The sequence below is a fragment of the Somniosus microcephalus genome, chromosome 2, assembly GCF_052327205.1.
Source record: "Somniosus microcephalus isolate GS21.2 chromosome 2, FLI_Smic_1.0, whole genome shotgun sequence".
In the NCBI taxonomy this organism is placed as follows: Eukaryota; Metazoa; Chordata; class Chondrichthyes; order Squaliformes; family Somniosidae; genus Somniosus; species Somniosus microcephalus.
In genome coordinates, this window is record NC_140988.1 from 153,310,815 (window position 1) to 153,330,718 (window position 19,904).

The window sequence follows — 19,904 nt, forward strand, 5'->3', positions numbered from 1 at the left end:
CATGCGCGGGAAACCGGCACTTCCGTTCCTCTGAACGAAGGGGTTCAGAGGTCGAACGCGTGCGCAGGAGGGGCTGCGCGTGCACATTGAACTTTGTTTTTTTTTAGAGGTTTTCCCGGGAGGGTATGTCTCCAGAAGTTAGACATGTAAAAAGTAGGCGTAAGGCCTGCTTTTTACAAGGTAAGTGGTGAATTAATTAAAATTAAAACATTTTTTCCACAGGTTTATTATTTTTAAATACTTTAAAGCAAGGTAAGTTTATTTTTAGCCCCGTTAGAAAATAAAATTATTTTTTTCAAAAATTTAAATTATTGTTTAAAATAGTTATTTCATGTAATTTATAGTTTATTTAAAAAATGTGATTTAAAAAAAAAAATTATTTGAAGATTTAGTGCTGTTTTGGGGCCATAGTATTTATAAGTCTTGACAGCACTTCCTGTCAGACTTATGAATGGAGCATTCTCTGCTCCGATTGGCTCCCCATGGCCCACGTGATCCCAGGGGATGCATCGAACTAACTGCGCCCTTGGGATACGCAAGCACTGCGTGCCGGCAGCTGGACCAGGACCCGGATCGTAATTCCACGGGGGCCCACAGCTCAATGGCTGGTGTGCAAGGTAAGTGCAGGTCGGAGGCTTGCACCCGCGGGAAGCCCCCGACCCAAATTTCTGGGCCAGTATTAGATCAAAGGAAGAGGCTTATAGGGAGAAAAATTGGGTTGCTTAGCGGCTCCTGTTAGCGCCCTCTGCGAAATTCAGCGGGAGGTTAGCGGCGGCGGTAACCGTTAGCGCCCCGCAGTGTTGCGCCGCCGGTGATGACGTCATCGCCCTGCGCAGCGCCCCGCTCTCGCTCCGACCGCGATCTTCGGTAGCGCCCCCTGACGTACCGCCGGACGCTATGTCCGACGGGGTCAGGGGAGGCCTACCTGCGGCCAGGGTGGCGCTAATTAAAGGCGAGTTGCCGGGCGGCCATTTTTGTTGCTGGCCACCTGCCAGCACCTGCCCTCATTGTCGTCCCTGGCCTCCTCTTCAGCCCCCCTGTGGAGTGCCGGCTGCGCTCCGGGCTCTTTTGCCAGCACTCCGATCCCTGGTGGCCCAGCTGAGCCCTGGGTAGCGCTGCGCAAGGCCCCTCCCCTTTAAGAAGAGGAGGAAGGCCTGCAGTACCACAGCGTGACATGCCGCAGTGCATGGTGCTGCAGCACGTAGCGTCGCGATATTCCCTCGCAGCACCCTAAGAGGGAGGAAGCGCCCCGCTTCCCTCTTGGGGCGCTATCGATGAATTTTGGCCACGGGGTGCTCATTTTTTCACCCCAGTGAAGTTAGCGCCCCAAAGGGGGCACGACTCAATTTTTTCCCCATAATGTTGCCAAAAAGAGTATTAAGCTTGAGGATTGGGAGGATTTTAGAATTCAGCAAAGGAGGGCCAAGAAATTGATAAAGAAAGGGAAGATAGAATATGAGAGTAAACTAGCGAGAGACATAAAAACAGATTGTAAAAATGTCTATAGGTATGTAAAAAGGAAGAGATTAGCAAAAGTAAATGTGTGTCCCTTACAGGCTGAGACAGGAGAAATTATAATGGGGAATAAGGAAATGGCAGAGAAATTAAACAAATACTTTGGCCACGATTTTCCAAATGGAGGCGGGTTGGAGTCGGGTTCGATGTTCGGTGGGTTCCGTCCCGCTGCCGGTTTAATCCGCTCTGAAATAACGATTTTGGCTTAAGTGGGTTGATTAAGCCCGTCGTGCGCGCTACCTGGCCCAATCAGTGGGTTCGGGTCTGCTGCTCGCCTCTGCTGATGTCTTTCAGCCAGCTGCATTTAAGGGGCCCATGCAGCCTTGTTGTTGTTCATTGCTATTCTGCTTCTCGGTGTAGCACATATTGAAATGGCTGCTTCAAGACCAAAGGCTTCACCAAGATTCGATGATGACGCCCTCCATGCTCTTGTGGAGGGAATGAGAGGACGCCAGGAGGTACTGTTCCCCTCAAATGGACGGAGAAAGCCTCCTCAGCAAACCAAGGCAGCCTGGCTACAAATTGCTGAGGAGTTGAGCGCCAGGTCTTTGTGTGCACGCACCTGGGTTCAGTGCAGGAAAAGGTTCAATGACCTGCTACGCACAGCAAAAGTGAGTATAACATCACACTTACCTTCAATCTGCTCCCCATCCCCTCTCATCACCAGTGACGTAATAAAACTCACTACACACTTGGTTTGAGCATAAAGCAAGGCTTTAATCAACTTATTTCAGAACATGGAAGTCTAGTTGTATCCGCTAGCTCCTTGTCTTTACAAAATGTCCCTGGCAAGCTGGGGCCAACGCCCGAGTATTTATACTCCTTGGACGGCGCCACCAGCTGGCCATCCAGTGTTATTTCATAGGTAGTTTCTCGATGAGATTTATGACAACCAGCACTCTGCATTGTCAACCTACTCCTGCACATCCCAATTTACCCTTATATCCCTTGCACCCTTAACCATCCCTCTCTCTATGTACAGAATCACTCCACCATTCTACTATGCACCCCTCATACTCGCTATCACTGTTATGCAATGACAACAACTAACAACGCACAGGGAGGGACCTTGGTCTTGGCACCTCACTCCATCTTTGTCTCCCTCTAAGCATCTATGCTATGGATTCTCTACACTCACTCCAACATTCTCACTCAAACTCCACTTGTGCCCCTCATTGCAGGAAAAGAGAGCCCACAATAAGAGGGAGAGGGGCAGGACAGGATGAGGCCCACCTTCAATTGCCCATTTGACCACCGCTGAGGAGGCTGCTCTCGACATCGTCGGAGGAGCTGGAAGTGGGGGACGGTCAGACGGGCGCAGTAGAGCAAGCTGGTGACGGAATAGATTTGCAACCCTCTCATTTAGATTGCATGAGTGACGGATATGGCATCTGATGTTCATACAGATTGAGTTCTGATCATCTGTAGAATACGATGTGCCTGCTACATTAATATCATTTGTCTAACTCATGCCTTTACTCCCCCACAGGACCATCGAGAGCCCCACTCCCCACTGTCCAGGAGGAAGAGCTGGAAGACTCCTCAGAGGAAGCTGCAGCTTCTGAGGGTGCAGCGTCAGCAGAATTGAGCGCACCCAGCACCAGCGCAGAGACGCACACCTCGGTGGGTCATTTGCGAGATAGATTAGTCTTGTCACCTGGTGTATCACAACTCACAAGTGAGCATCAGCAGATGGTGGAGACGGACAGCAATGGAGAGTCTTCGTCGGAGGGCGCTGGAAGCTCCTAGCTCTGCTCAGCTGCATGTGCCTCTGGGGCCATCCTGAAAGAGAGCGATGCTGGAACTTCAGCAATAAGTGCAGGAGTCTCTGACAGATTTTGCATCCACGGTTACTGCGAGTGTGCAGAGAATGGAAGAGTCCATTTCAAACATGAGCACTGCCATGTTGGAGGCAATGGCACATGAACGTGCCGCCATGGAGAGAGTGGCAACCTTCTTGGAGGACATAAGTGGCCAGACTCAACAGAGCATGGTGACTCTTCTAAATAGATGGTCTGCTATGGAGGATAGATGGGCATCTATTGAGGAGAGACACCAGAGGTACTTGGACGTCCCCGTTATGAGAACTGTCAGTACAGAGATGGGTCCTCATGGCCCCATTGATGTGCAGCAAAGTGCTCTCCAGCTACTTGCTAGCAGTGAAGTGCGGCAACCCATGAGAGGGATGTTGGTGGCAGGCAACAAGGAAGTGTGGGCTCCGCTCCAAGCTCTCACACTCCCATGCCACTGCAGAGACCTCAGTCAGAGCCCCAGATTCCTCGCCCAACTGAGATGGCCGTCTCAGCCTTGCACAGCCGCAGGAGGAGCAGACTGTTGCCGAGCCCTCCCAGGCTCCCAAACCCAGAGGACGCCCGCCAAAGGTGTCGAAGCAGGAGCAGCATGGAAGTGAGCAAGGTGTCTCTACATCTGCTGAAGCCACAGGGGAAGCAACACGTAAGAGAAAGTTAACACACAAATAGTCACAAGGGTAGTCACTTGGGTGTTTTGATGTAATACATATTTAAGATTATCATCATCATTTCAATTGTAATAAAGAAATGCGATGGCAAACTTTCAAAGAGTTGGCCTATGTGTGCCCAAAAATGGAAGTGTCACAGTGAGGTGAGGTGTCAGGGCGCTTGTCATCTGTAATGATGGTGGTGAGAGTGCTAGGAACCCACAGTTTATTGTACAGATGGTGTACGGTGTGTTAAGAAGGTGGCAGCCACATGTGTTTGCTTCGTAAACTTAAGTGAATCTGGCATGGATTAATGCATCACTTGCCTCACGGCCAGCAATGTGCTCGCGTGCTGGTGGAACTGGCACATCCGCCTCCACAAGATCTTCTTCCTCCTTCTCCCCTGAGGAGGAGGAGGCTGTGCGCTGAGCCACAGGCAGCAGTAAGCCACGCTGCCGTGCAATGTTGTGCAGTGCACAGCAGACCACAATGATTCTGGAGACCCTGGCTCATTAGTACTGTAGGGCTCCACCTGATCTGTCGAGGCATCTGAATCACATTTTGAGCAAACCGATGGCCTCCTCAACGGTGTCATTACCCACATCTTCAGGGAATAGCCCTTGTCTCCAAGTATCCATCCGGAAAGTGGGTTGGCGGATTGAACAGCTGAAGCACAGTAGACTGCCGCAGGATGAACGAGTCATGGCAACTGCCAGGGATCTTGGCGCAAACATGCATAATGTTCTTCCTGTGGTTACACACCAGCTGGACATTAAGGGAGTGGAAGCCCTTGCGGTTGACAAATATAGCTGGGTTGTGATGGGGTGCCCTAATAGCCACATGTGTGCAGTCTACGACATCCTGCACCCTTGGCAAGCCTGCCATATTTGCAAAGCCAACCGCACGTGCGGGTACACTTGCTTCATCCGTGGAGAAGTGGATGTAATTGTGCGCCTTTGCAAAGAGGGCATTGGTAACCTGCGTGATGCAAGTGTGTGCGGCCGACTGAGAGATGCCGCTGATGTCTGCTGATGACCCCTGGAAGGACCCTGAAGCAAAAAAATTGAGGGCAGTGGTGACTTTGACAGCCACTGGTAAGGGGTGTCCACCCGCTCCTCTGAGCTCCAGGTGTTGGTGCAGCATTGTGCAGATGTCAGCGACTACCTCTCGCAAAAGTCTCAGCCTCCTTTGGCACTACTGCTCAGTCATGTTGAGGAAGCTCATCCTCTGCCTGTAAACCCTGTGTTGGGGGTATCTCATGCAGCGAGGTGCAGCCCTGAGCTGATGCCCTCTGCCCTGTGCAGCACCAGATGGCTGAGCAGCAGGTTGCCGCTCTTGTTGTTGCTGCAGCTGTTGTGCCCGGTTCTGCTGCTGCCGCGGCTGCTCTTCCTCTGATTTTGAGGACCAGGATGAGAGGGTATAAATGGTTCCCATTCCACTGGTATATATCTCAGTTCAGGAATAGATGTTATAAGCGCTCAGTCAATGTAGGGAGAGGGTTTTCCAAGGAGGTCACAGGGCATATGGATCTCAGCTTAAACACTTAAAAGCTCAACAGACCTGCAAAATGCAGCTGTCAAGAATTCATGTAGTTGCTGAACCTGACACAATCAGCTGGCGTGTTTTGCAAACGGCGTGGAACACGCTGAAAATGTCGTAAAATGGGAAAAGCCTGCTAAAATGGGATTATGTAGGCAGTTAGCAAGCTGTTGGTCTCGGGTCTGATTGGGACTCCCAGACCCGACACTTTGCAAAGTTGTGTGGAGGCGGGATGGCGGAGGGTTCAGAACCTGCCGTCAATCAAAACAACTTTAACCTCTGACCCGCCTCCAAAACCGTCCTCTGAGCCCCGGCAAAATCGCGGCCATAGTGTCTGTCTTCACGGAAGAAGACACAAAAAACGTCCCAGAAATAGTGGAGAACCAAGGGTCTAGCGAGAATGAGGAACAGAAAGAAATTAGTATTAGTAAAAAAATAGTACTGGATAAATTAATGGGACTGAAAGCCGATAAGTCCTCTGGACCTGATGGCCTACATCCGAAGGTTTTGAAAAAGGTGGCTATAGAGATAGTGGATGCATTGGTTGTCAATTTCCAAAATTCTATGGATTAGAAGGTAGCAAATGTAACCCCACTATTTAAGAAAGGAGGGAGAGAGAAAACGGGGAATGACAGACCAGTTAGCCTGACATCAGTAGTAGGGAAAATGCTAAAATCTATTATTAAGGACGTGGTAACAGGGCACTTAGAAAATAATATCAGGATTGGGCAGAGTCAACACGGATTTATGAAAGGGAAATCATGTTTGACAAATCTGTTAGAGTTTTGTGAGGTTGTAACTAGCAGAATAGATATGGGGGAACCAGTGGATGTGGTGTATTTGGATTTTCAGAAGGCTTTCGATAAGGTGCCACATAAGAAGTTATTAAACAAAATTAGGGCTCATGGGATTGGGGGTGATATACTAGCATGGATTGAGGATTGGTTAGCGGACAGAAAACAAAATAAACGTGTCAATTTCGGGTTGGCAGGCTGGAACTAGTGGGGTACCGCAAGGATCAGTACTTGGGCCTGAGCTATTCACAATCTATATCAATGATTTGGATGAGGGGACCAAATGTAATATATCCATGTTTGCTGATGATACAAAGCTGGGTGGGAATGTAAGTTGTGAGGGGGATGCAAGGAGGCTTCAAGGGGATATAGACAGGCTAAGTGAGTGGGCAAGAACATGGCAAATGTAATATAATGTGGAGAAATGTGAAGTTATCCACTTTGGTAGGAAAAATAGAAAAGCAGAGTATTTTTTAAATGGTGAGAGATTGGGGATGTTGGTGTTCAGAGGGACCTGGGTGTCCTTGTACACGAATCACTGAAAGTTAACATGCAGGTACAGCAAGCAATTAGGAAAGCAAATGGTATGTTTATTACAAGAGGATTTGAGTATAAGCGTAAAAACGTCTTACTACAATTACAGTATATAGGACCCTGGTGAGGCCACACCTGGAGTATTGTGTACCGTTTTGGTCTCCTTGCCTAAGGAAGGATATACTTGCCACAGAGAGAGTGCAATGAAGGTTCACCAGACTGATTCCGGGGATGGGGGGGATTGTATTATGAGGAGAGATCGAGTAGACTGGGCCTATATTCTCTAGAGTTTAGAAGAATGAGAGGTGGTCTCATTGAAACATACAAAATTCTTACAGGACTTGACAGGGTAGATGCAGGGAGGATGTTTCACCTGGCTGGGGAGTCTAGAACCAGGGGTCACAGTCTCAGAATAAGGGGTCAGCCATTTAGGACTGAGATGAGGAGGAATTTCTTCACTCAGAGGGTGGTGAATCTTTGGAATTTTCTACCCCAGAGGGCTGTGGAGGCTCAGTCGTTGAATATATACAAGACAGAGATCGAAAGATTTTTGAATATTAAGGGAATCAAGGGATATGGGGATGGTGCAGGAAAGTGGAGTTGAGGTATAAGATCAGCCATGACCTTACTGAATTGTGGAGCAGGCTCGAGGGGCCAAATGGCCTATTCCTGCTCCTATTTCTTATGTTCAACCTTTGTGCTGTCCTTGGGCCTTGGATATTCACCTAGATTTAATAATAATAATGTGATGAAGAATTGCCTAAAGAACAATGACATCAAAATGTCAGAGACCCTCTTTACAGTACCGGCATTGGGAGCCAAAGTGTTACAGTGTGACCCGTGTTATAGAGGTTTCATTTTCAGCATATGACTCAGCAATAGTGCCACAATTGATCATGAATCGTTGTGCCACAGAGCCGAAAATATCATCAAACATTCATGCCGACACTAAAAATATTGTGCTGATGTGTTAGTAAAATTGGTCACTAACAATGATAGGAATTAAAGAGGTAATTAAATTCTGTGCAATTTCAAGAATCACTTTGAAAATACAGTAATTGAAGAAAAGAACACGAAAACCTTTCCAAATACCCGGCCAATCAGAGTCTCTACTTTTTTAATCAATAGAAGATAACATGATTGTCTCTGTCCCTCTGCTAAACTGCTGCCAAGGTGGTTTTATTGTAGCATTAATCCAAGGCCTGTGCAGCAGCTATTTGAATGGCAATAGATTGGGAGAGGGGGAAGTGCAACGAGACCTGGGTGTTCTTGTGCACCAGTCGCTGAAGGTAAGCATGCAGGTGCAGCAGGCGGTTAAGAAGGAAATGGTATGTTGGCCTTCGTAGCAAGAGGGTTCGAGTACAGGAACAAGGATGTCTTGCTACAGTTGTACAGGGCCTTGGTGAGACTGCACCTTGAGTATTGTGTGCAGTTTTGGTCATCTTACCTGAGGAAGGGCGTTCTTGCCATGGAGGGAGTGCAGCGAAGATTCACCAGGCTGATACCTGGGATGGCAGGGATGACGTATGAGGAGAGATTGTGTCGATTGGGCTTATACTCACTGGAGTTTAGAAGATTGAGAGGGGATCTCATCGAAACCTATAAAATTCTGTCAGGCCTGGACAGACTAGATGCAGGAAGGATGTTTCTGATGGCCGGGGAGTCCAGAACCAGGGGTCATAGTCTAAGGATAAGGGGTAAGCCATTTAGGACTGAAATGAGGAGGAATTTCTTCACCCAGAGAGTGGTGAACCTGTGGAATTCTCTGCCACAGAGGGCGGTGGAGGCTAGTTCATTAAATATATTTAAGAAAGAGTTGGATATATTTCTTGAGGCTAAAGGGATCAAGGGATATGGGGAAAAGGCAGGGACAGGGTACTGAATTTGGATGATCAGCCATGATCACATTGAATGGCGGAGCAGGCTCGAAGGGCCGAATGGCCTACTCCTGCTCCTATCTTCTATGTTTCTATGTTTCTATCTAAAATGGGGTTGGCACCGATTCCCACACCAGGGCTATCTAATTAATCTCACTCCCCTGCTCTTTCCCCATAGCTCTGCAAATCTTTCCTTTTCAAGTACAGGTTGAGTGTCCAAAATCTGAAGTTCCTGAATCCGGAATATTCCGGAATCCGGACCCCAGGACGATTTGGTGGCAGGGTCGTCCGGAATCCGTAAAATGTTCCGGAATCCGGACTCCCTGAGGGAGGCTTACCAAAAACCGGAAATATCGCAACCTGGGCCCGGGCATTTCCGGACTCGGAATGTGTTTCTGATGTCCAAAGTCCGGAAATATCGCAACCTGGGCTCAGACGTTTCCGGACTTTGGACATCAGAAACACGTTCCGAAGTCCGGAAAAACACAAAAATCGGCTTGGCCTCGGTCCCGAATTCAGGACGCTCAACCTGTATATATCAAATTCCCTTTTGAAAATTACTACTGAACCTGCTTCCACCACCCTTTCAGAGAGTGCATTTCAGATTGTAACAACTCGCTGCATAAATACATTTCTCCTCATTTCCAGCTGGATTTTTTGCCAATTATCTTAAATCTGTGTCCTCTGGTTACCGACCCTCCTGCCAGTGGAAACAGTTTCTTCCAATGTACTCTATCTAAACGCCTCATTATTTAAACACCTCTATTAAATCTCTCCTTAACTGTCCCTTCTTTAAGGAGAACAATCCCAGCTTCTCTAGTCTCTCCACATAACTGAAGTCCCTCATCCCTGATACCAATGTAACCATTAAGCTGCACGGCCTGGAGGTCCGGCGCAGGCCGCTCACCGGCTCTTAAATGGAAAAAAACGCGCATGCATGGAAATTTGAATGGCCCTGTTAAAGGGGCCATGCACCCAAAAAACCTTTGAGGGACCATTGCCTGGTACCATTCTAATAAATCTCATCTGCACCCTCTCCAAGGCCTTGACATCCTTCCTGGAGTGCGGTGCCCAGAATTGCACACAATATTCTAGCTGAGGCCTAACCAGTGATTTGTAAAGGTTTACCATAACTAAATGAGGCACTACATTTTTGTATGAAATGACATAACATTGTTATATGTCAGCTGGTAGCACTCTCACCTCTAGGTCAGAAGGTTGTGGATTTGTACCACCCACTAGGACTTGAGCACATAACCTGATACTCCAATACAGTACTGACAGGCTGATTCATTATCAACACACTGACCTTTGATAAGATATCACCAAAGTCCTGTCTGCGTGTTCCAGGGAACATTAAAGACCCATTGGCACTACTTGAAGAAGTGCAGTATGTTCTACCAACATCCTGGTCAACATCCTTCCCACAACCAATACCACCAAAAAACATACTAGCTGGTCATTCTTCTCATTGCTGCTTTTGAGCTGTTGCTGGCTCAGAATAGCTGTTTCATTTGCCTACATAATCATAGTCAAAGTAATGGAATGGAGCAAATTTTGGTCTTGTTATCGCCCCATTTTTCAGGAACAGGCCGGCAATGAGACCAGTCACCATCCAGTACTTTCCATCCCATTTCTGCCTGCGTCCAACTGACCATGATTTTGGAGAAAGCCACAAAATAGTCATCTGATGTTCCTGGCTCGAAACAGGTAGCAGCCTCGTTAATTTATGCAAATTGAGGTCCCGTGCAAACCCTGCCCAGTGGAACTCAAATATAGAATGATCTAACCAGCAGTCCTTAAAGGGGCCACTGGAGGTCACTCCCAAGCGCATTCCAGGTAAGTGTTTTAATGATTTTTGTGAGGCTAGGAGGAGACCCCCACCCACCCCCGCAATAGTTAAGCTGCCTGTCAGCACTACAAATGCACGGGCAGTTCACTGAGATCAGTTTAATGAGGCCTGACTATGAAAATGATTCGGGCCTCTGACAAAGTTCACTGGGCAGGTGGTGAGTTTGCTCTGCCCAGTGTCTGTCTGATGAAAAGGGTCAAACAAAAATTGACCCCATTGCGTCAAGTCCTTGAGACATTTTGACATGGTAAGATATAGTATATAAATGTTATTATTGATAGCAGCAGATGTCATCGTACTAACAATGTATGGTGATGCTACAAATTGTCAAATGATTTGCCGAGAGCAAATTCTACAGTTTTTGCATTAGTCCATAAACAATACCTATTATGCCAGAGCGCAGGGATGTCGCACAGCATTAGAGCAAAAGGGTACTGAATAAACGTTACTTTTCTCACAGAAAATACACTCAGAGATTCTGTCCATTTGGAGTATCCTTTACAGGGATTTATAACCTTTTCTGAAGGCTCTGATCTTAACATGTTGGACCTCTTCAGATGTAGTGTTGGCAGCAACAGCCAATGATTATTAATTGGGATTTAGCTGCAAAAAGCAGAGTCAAACAAAGAGTCCAACAAGGATCCAGAAGCTATTTTGTTGTTGCATTGCTATTCCCAGCTGCCTCAGATGTGCCATACGTCTTTGTTGACGTACATTACTTCAGTGCACTGGTCAGTGAATCCATCGCCATCTAGAATGCTGCAGAGGTATATTTACTTTCAGAAGCTGTCTCCTGCACTGCATCCTTTGTAGCTCCAGCCATAGCCAATATATTTCTGCCGCAGTGAAATAACATTTTTATTACTGCACATCATTAACCTAAAATTATGGTCATTTGTCTATTTTTTTAACTTTTAAGAGTAGGTTATAAATTTCTATTTGTTTTGTCACCTGTCAGCAGTCAGCAATTAGACTGGATATTAAACAGATCTGACTTCAATTAAATATTGTGTGTGTGTCCATGTCACTTATTCATCAGCAACCAAATGTTGTCAGCATTTTCTAGCAGCTTTCACACTTGATAGTGAACACACAGCTTCCCCACATTGGCTGCAATCCCCCCATCCAGTGAGCTGACGGCATCATAGAGCCATGAAAATGGGGATCTGTGAACATGCCATTGTGATTAAATAACTCTGTGTTCTGGCATTTGTATTGTTGTTGTTGTTGTTGTACTTGTTAATGTCTGGAATGTTCCACCGGTGTAACCACTAATGCCCCTCCCTAGCCCCGCCCCTCTTCTGGAATGTTCTACCAAGGGCTGGGTCAGTGATGAATGATGGCTGCCCTGTGTTAACTTGATGCCATGTTCTTACTTAATAAAAGCCTTTAGTTTTAAGCTTTAACCTCATGGATTCAGGCAGTTATTTGGCACATCAGCCATCAGGCCAAGGCTATTGGTTTTAGAATAATAAATTCGGGGAGCTGGCCCTGTGTGTTTGCACTTTCATCAGTTTGGCCTGCTGGTGTGTTTATTTGACTGCCCCTACTACAGTAGGAAGGGACTGCAGTGTCTCAGATGGAAATGTTGCAAGGGTCCCACTATTTCAGCAAGCAAAACCCTTCAGGCTTGAAAGCCCTTGAACCACTTCTCCACATACCTGTGCAGTAAGAATTCCCCAGGATAACAAATTCTGCAAAGTTTGCAAAGGACATAACAATCCAAAAAAGAAGGTGCTCCTGGGCTTGCCCCCTGACCAAGTATCTGATGGGACTAAAGAGGGAGCAGAACAAGTGCCCATATAACCATGTCAGAGTGGCACATAAAGGTCACTCATCATACATTGCAATAACATCAACGTAATATAAAAGGAGCTCTGTCTTACAAGCAAAAGATCCCTGTATACAAACAGTGGGCTGAGTGGTGTTACAGGTTCCACTGATGCCCTGTACAGAAGGCTTTGTGCGGAGGCTGGGCATTTCCCTGCAGGGATGGGGAAAAACAAATCAGTGGAGGTGTTTCCAGGTTGTTGTCATGTACCTCCCATTGGGTATCTAGGAGCGGTACTGGCAGGGACCTGGGAGCAGGTCATCTGTTATCTTGGTCTCAATTAGTTCATGGCCTAGAGAAAGTGAGGTGGACTGAGGTTAAATAAAAACATCAGTCAATATAGAGCAACAAAGGTATCAGCAGCCCATCCACAGAATCATTCCCAGCATAAGTTAACACCTTCAGAATAGGAGGGGAGAAAATTAGAAGGAACAAAAAAACATTTAGAGACTGACTTCTTTGTTGCTACTTTTGATTTTCTGCTGGGACCACTTCCTATTCAAAGAATCACTGATTTATGAGCCCAGAATTCATGGTAAGAACCATCATTTAAAAATGGGGGGGGGGAAATTCGGTTACTTTGCGCCTCCCATTAGCGCCCTAAGATCGTGACATCAGTCGAGCGTGCAACGCCCCGGTAGCGCCCCAGACCGGATATTGAGTGGCGCCCCCTGTCTTTCTGCCTGCCGCTAGCAACGACAGGTTGAGGGGAACATTTTGCAGTCAGGAAGGGACTGGGGGAGCGCTATTTAAAGGTGACCGCTTCCTGCCTTTTTTTGTCGCCGACATTTTTGGACCACACATTCTGAGAGAGAGAGACTTCTGGAGAGATTCAACGCTGTGTGAAGGAGTTTTGGGTACTGAGCAGCACTTTGCAGGTTCATTTTGATTTGACCTTCCTTGCATCGATTTAGAAAAGACTATGGGGGCTGCACTCTGAGCTCTTTCCCTGGGCCTCTCCATTGTTCTTTCCAGCAGATTTGATGTACAGGTCTCTCCAGGCCGAGATTCAAGGCTGCAATGAGCAGGGTGTGGATGGAGAGCAAGATCGACCCTCCCCTTTAAGAACTGGCCGGCGCCAGTGTGACTGTGTTCCATTGCTGACTGACATCACATGAGCTTCACCAGCGCTCTGAGGTAGCGCCGCGCTCCTCGGCGTTAGCGCCGTAAGCGAGGTGTGCAGCGCCTGATTTAGCGCTCAAATCACCTCCAGGGGTGATAGAAGCCAAGTTTGCAGTCGGAGGCAATAATTTGCGCCAGGTGCTAAACTTTGCGTCCGGCCGATAATTGTGCCCCAAACGGGGCGATACCGAATTTCTCCCCCCTAAAGTCCCAACTATAATTTGATATGGGTTGAATTTAATGTGAGTTTACTGGCAAAATGTGCAGCTAGGAACATTGTCTAGTTTTCTGCATAAGCAAGTCAAACTCTCAGTATCGCAGTGTTTAGTGGTTATTTGGGAAAATAGTAGAAAAATGCAAAGGCAAGGATGAAACAAATACCTCTTACACTGCGCTTTCTTGTTAATGGAATTCTGGCAGAAACAAAACAGACTGATAGCTAAAGGGTTTTCTTCACTGGTGCTAAGAAACGCATAGGAAAAGCACAAAGTGGAATTTTATGTGAAAGTGATAAGCTGTTATGCCTGGTGGTGGCCATTGGAACAGATTCTGTTTCCACAGCATGCTGCCAGTATGAAGCCCTATTGTAGTTGTCAAGCTTATAGAGCCATCCAGCAAGATCATTGGAATTTGGGCTTCTTCTGCATAACTATCAGTCCTGATAATATACATAATAATATACATATCAAGCCTGTAGGAGCATTTGGGAACTGGTGGAGCCTGTGTCCTCAAAAATGCACAGGCCTTCTGGTGAATTCCCACTATAACTCTGGTTGTAGCTCAGCAGAAGGCCGAGGAAATAGGCCAGGATTCTGCTGTGCAGTTCGAGCCTTTGCTGGGAATTGACGATCCAGGTTAGGGAAGCAACCTGGGCCCTTGGATGGGAGGTGATTTTTTAAATATATATTTTATTTTCTAAGGGACTGAAGGGGTCAGCAAATTGTTTTGCCGGGCGGGGGAGCCAGGCCCCTCCCCGCCACACCAGATACCAGCAGAGCACCAGAGTATCTAACCTGTATGGGCTGTCAAGTGCCCGATATGCACCCATAGTGGCATGGCCACCTACGAGGCCCATGTAAATTACATGCCTGCCAACTGACCGTGGTGGAAGCAGGTCCCCATGCAAATTCTGGCCCAGTATCTCATCCCGCTCTAAACCTGTCGTTCTCCTTTTCTATTCACCTCCCCACCAACATTTCTGGTCTCCTGTAGGCCCTTTTATTTCTCACCTTAATTACTCCCTTTACTTTTAATTTATTATTTTGTCTCCTTTTTTCTTTTTCTGTGTAACCTTCCATCCTCTCTGATAGTATCTTTCTCTTCATTTCAATGTAGCTTCTTTCTGAAAATTTTCCTTAAATTTAGCTTTTGTTTTCCTTATTTTTGCTGCCATATATTTCCATTCTGTTTGACCAATATCTTCACCTTTAGCAATCATGGGGCCAAAAATCCACATCCATCCCAGAAGGGCTAAAAATTAGGCCCAAATCTGGATACGCTAGGTCCCGGCCTAACGTTGGGATTTATGTTATTCTTGCAAGGGGCAGACCAACTGCCTTCTCCTTACAAGGCCAGTGATGTTAAAGGGGGCAAGGCCAGGTCAGGGACGCCCCACACTAGGAGATCCTGCAGTATCTCCAAGGAGGGAACAGTTAGGGTTGCCAATCCTCCAGGATTGTCCGCGAGTCTCCCTGGAGGACATTGCTGTGAGCAACCCGGGAGAAAAATCACAGGGGCATTCAAAAAAAATGGCACTACACCTGAACACCATCACCCTTTCTCAGAAAGAAATGAAAACTTTCAGAAGCAGGATATGCTAGCACGTGTCCAGAATGTGTTTTTTTGTAGAGTGCAGAATTCCTTATTCAAGAAGTTTCAGGTAAAAAACAGTGCCTTATCTACCTTTCTAATCCCGATACTTGTTTATGAGTTTTAAAAGTCTACTTTTCTTTTAATTCAATGGCATTCCTCCATTAAACCCAATAGCAACCTTTAATTCACAGTACAATGGGTTGAAATTAGGCTGTGCAGTATTAGTAACACATCAAAATAAATGGGTTAACACCTTCAATAAAACAGTGGATAAAGGAACATCATACAAATATTATAAATATCGCATAGTACAGTTCTAACCCATTTAATAAGAGTAAATAGAATCTAAACCTTTCTGTAGCAACCAGAAAAAGACAACCATCTTTGTCTCATTGAAAACAATAGAAATTTGTGAGTTAATGGCCCTGAGATTCAGGAGCGCCCCATCTTTGGCTATGCGGTGGGGCGCAGGGAATGATAACTGCGTCAGAATGGAGAGTTCCAATATTGAGTCTCAGACCTAATTAACATCAAGCCAGTGTGGCGGGGCGAGCCCTTCGGTGAAGATTTACGCAAGATCAGGCTCATGCCATAGCGGCCCTCAGTTAAGTGAAGGCCAAGGGGAGAGCGATCAGGCCTTGGGGAGGGAAAAGTTAGAGTTGACAATCCTCCAGGATTGTCCTGGAGTCTCCAGGAATTAAAGATCAATCTCCAGAACACCGCTACGAGCAACCCGGGAGAAAAATCCTGGGGGCATTAAAAAAAGGTGTGTTTTTCCCATTTGTTTATAAACTTTTGTTTACAAGTTATCAAAATATTGGAGATGAGGGAAATAAGGCTGTTTGACTGACAGTCACGAATCATCCATTAACGTGGGAAGTCGGTCTCCTGTGAAGATGGACTTGTCGGACGAACAATGGCGGGATTGTGGGAACAAGGCCATTGGAGGCGGGAGGTCATGTGATGAAACCTGCAGGAATACATCCAACCAGAGTTTATAAATCCAGCTCCACATTCAGGTAAGTATGGGGGCCTTCCTGCTAGTTAGAGCCACGTACTATTTTGCAAGCAGTGCAGGATCCTAATTTACATAAATTATTCTGTGGTTAAAATGGTCCCAACGCGCGCTTCTGCCATGAACGCAGCTACCTTTTCCAATATGGTGGGCAGCACACTTTCGACTGGAAATCTGAGTGCCCTTCCTGCCCATCATACTTGGAGGCTTAGCGCATGAAAAATGGGCACTGCACGGCCAAATTTCTCGGCCAGTGCTCAATTAGAATGATAATTTGTCAATGGCATCCAGAGATATTGGCAAAAATGTGCCCCCTGTAGAAAACAAATAACCGTGGTCCTTGTAGGAGGAGCTGAGAGATTCAAAACCAATCATAATAATTAACATTACAATTTCACAACCTCACATTATTTGACATCTGTCTATTCAAATCTCTGCAGGAGATGTTAGAAAAGGAAATGTGTCCAACATTCTCGATTTCTAACAGAACAGATGGTAAAAATTCAGAGTCAGATTTTATTAAAATGTAATAATGAGTTTGAAGAGTATGGGACATCTGTTCCCCTACTATTAAAATAGGCAAAATCCATAATGATTACTGTCACTCTTGTCCTTTATGCATCACCTCACAGTTTGGTATTGTAATTTTAGAAATTTGATATTGTAAAAGTGATTTTTTTTTATAACAACCTTTGCTTCCTATAGTATTCATCAATCTTGTAGGAGTGAGCCTTTGTCTGAGTGGTAGTGTTCCTTCCTCTGAGTGAGAGGGAGCAGGGTTCAAACCGCACTCCAGACAGGCCCAATGAGCAGAGACTGGAGCTCCGGTTCTGAATTCTGGGTTGACATCCGGTGGGATACTCGCATCCGGAGGCTGAGGGTGCTCCCCCTCCTCATCATATGGGTCGTGGGAACCCAGAAAACCACCACATCAGCTGATATAAAGATGGTTATGGCCATAGAAGCAGTGTTCACGCCATAGCCTGTAGACCGTTAAACAGCCTACGAATCCTTCCCCAACTTCACACTATTCTCTAAGAGACGAGTTTGAAGATATGATTTAAAAAATCAATTTTGTCATAAACCAAAGGTTATGAATCTAGCTGCATTATTTTTGAAGTAAAATATACTGCAGTATTACACAACTATCAAATTACACCATCAGCTCTACAGCAATTTGATTATATGTTACATGGAATTGGGTAGGAGAATGTATTCAACATCCGCTTAAAATAAATATGATGCTTCTTTACATTTTTTAAGTTTTTTGCTGATTCTGTGTGCACCCTTCTTTATACTGGTACCTAAAGAGGAACTGCACACTCCTGCAATTAAATCCTGGAAATCTATACACTGATAATTCTTTCAATGTACATGCAGAAATTAAATCACATTGAAGTGGTCCAAAAATGGCTAACTTTGTGTTACAGCAGAGACTAGAAACTTTGTACACTCAGTGTACATTCTACATCATACACGTACCCCAGAACATGACTCCCCCATAACCACAATTATTACATTTAGAGAAAAATAGAAAATAGATGATTAGACTGCAAGGTACCTATCCTTTATCTCTGGGTAATTAATTTCACAAAAACTTAATAGATTACATTTTAAAACAGAGTACAAAGACCTCTGCTGAATCTGTATAAAAAGACACCATCATAATCTCTAAACAAGCTTGGTGTATATCCATATTTGGTCACCAACATATGCAATATTTGCATATACGTCTCCCTCTAGAGATTCTCACAGAGAGAAATCACAACACCCTCACTGAACAAAATGCCTTCCTCTGCAATAATCAAAAATACACCCCAGGTAGTTTCTGCCTCTCTACCAGTACCAGTCTATTGTTATCGGCACGTTCAAAGGGAAATTGGTAAGTTACAACAGTGTTCCCAAATGATGTGATAAAGAAAATGATCTGGATAGTCATATTGTCAAATAGATTGAATGCAAAGTGTTCAGGAACACCATACAGCTCCCACAGTCCTGGTAATCTGAGCAGGAAGAGAAGGCTGAAGTACATCCATTTCCCTGCAGCATGTGCTGAGTGGCCTATTCACAGGACTGATTAAAAATGTTAATCAAAGCAGTTATCATGACCTAAGATTTCCATTAATTCGAAGAAGCTGAAGACAAGACAATCAATTAACTCCATAGATCCTAATCCCATTCACTGAAATCAAAACTTGCTGATTCATCACTAGATAATTTTTAAACTATCAGCTGGTTATATACACGACACCAGCTGTAAAGGCTAGAAAGGTATAAACTGTCTCTTTCCTACAGTTCGCAAAATATTAATTTCACTTTTATTAAATCCCACTGCAACATGAGTTTCCTCCTTCAAATATCAACATACAATAATCATTGTTTGCATGCAATATCCATTCCAAGGCTTTTACATTTTTTTGCTCTTATATATTTGTTTTTTTTCTGATGAGAGTCAGCTACTAGATGGATGCATATCAATGAGAGAGAAAAGGCTACATCTAGCTGCACTTGCTGGGATGCGTTCCTCTTGCAATTCTAGCAGTCTACTTCATTAACCTTTGCTGCAATCAATATTCATCACCCCACCCTTAGCAGGTTAGCACACTGCATCAGCATCAACCACCTACCATTCCGTGCCAACTGAAGAGAATCCTGGTACGGCAACAGTCCTCCACTGCAATCTGGATTCAAAACATTTTGCTTTACATGAAAGAAAAACAAAACAAAAAAGATACACAATGGAATGGAGAGGACGCACAGAAAGAAAGAGAGAGAGAAGAAAGCTGCTGGCGAGGAGAGCGACTTTGCTGAATCACCGCCTTCACCCGTGTTAAACCATTGTGCAGTCCAATGCTGGCTGTACCACTGTGGAACCTACCAGATGAGACAGACAGAGGGCCTTGGGAATAGGTTGCTATGGCAACTGAAAGGAGCACACATGACGTAAAAACTCACAGAAGCCTTAGGGTGGAGGGGGGGTACTTTCATATCTGCAACTATCTCCTGGTGAGCCATAATGCTTCCAGTAATGACTTATTTAGAAGCCAATGCAAAACAGTTTATCCGATACACTGTCACTTACAACATAAAGGATGCAGATATAGCAAGCAATAATTAATACAGAGAGTGCACAGATGCTGCTCAGGCCAAATGCTGTTTATTCCAATAGCCTTTTAAACATGCAGAATAATAATTTTGTCTCCGAAATATTGTAGGAGAACAAAAAAGAATGCATGTTAGTTCACAATAATTATTCATTATATAATGTACAAATATTTAATGAATATTTACCCTACACAAATTATCTGAACATAGTATCATCATAACATTTTTTTTTTAATTTGTTACTTCTTGTGTTATTCTTTAAATTATTCATACAGTTCTCTTGTACAACAATGGCAGAAAGTGGCACCTCCCCCACACACACATTCTAACACACGTTTTCACACACAGATTCTCACACATCCATCCTTAACTCTTTGAGGGCTCTAGTGCTGTATTATTACTGCATTAGTGCTATACTCATCTTGAGAACACCAGCCAATGTCCCTTTTC

The 19,904-nt window shown here is 45.3% G+C and overlaps 1 protein-coding gene across 6 annotated transcripts in view; it reads right to left on the reverse strand.

Moving 5' to 3' along the window:
* Nucleotides 1-19,230, reverse strand: part of mapk10 (mitogen-activated protein kinase 10) — a 485,536-nt gene extending 466,306 nt beyond the window's left edge. For all 6 annotated transcript variants that reach the window (XM_085963726.1, XM_085963697.1, XM_085963687.1 and 3 more), the window contains exon 1: nt 18,977-19,230. In XM_085963726.1, the coding sequence (XP_085819852.1) occupies nt 18,977-18,979 (3 nt within the window). In that variant the 5' untranslated portion in view covers nt 18,980-19,230. The remainder of the gene's footprint in view (nt 1-18,976) is intronic.
* Between the last annotated feature and the right edge of the window lie 674 nt (nt 19,231-19,904).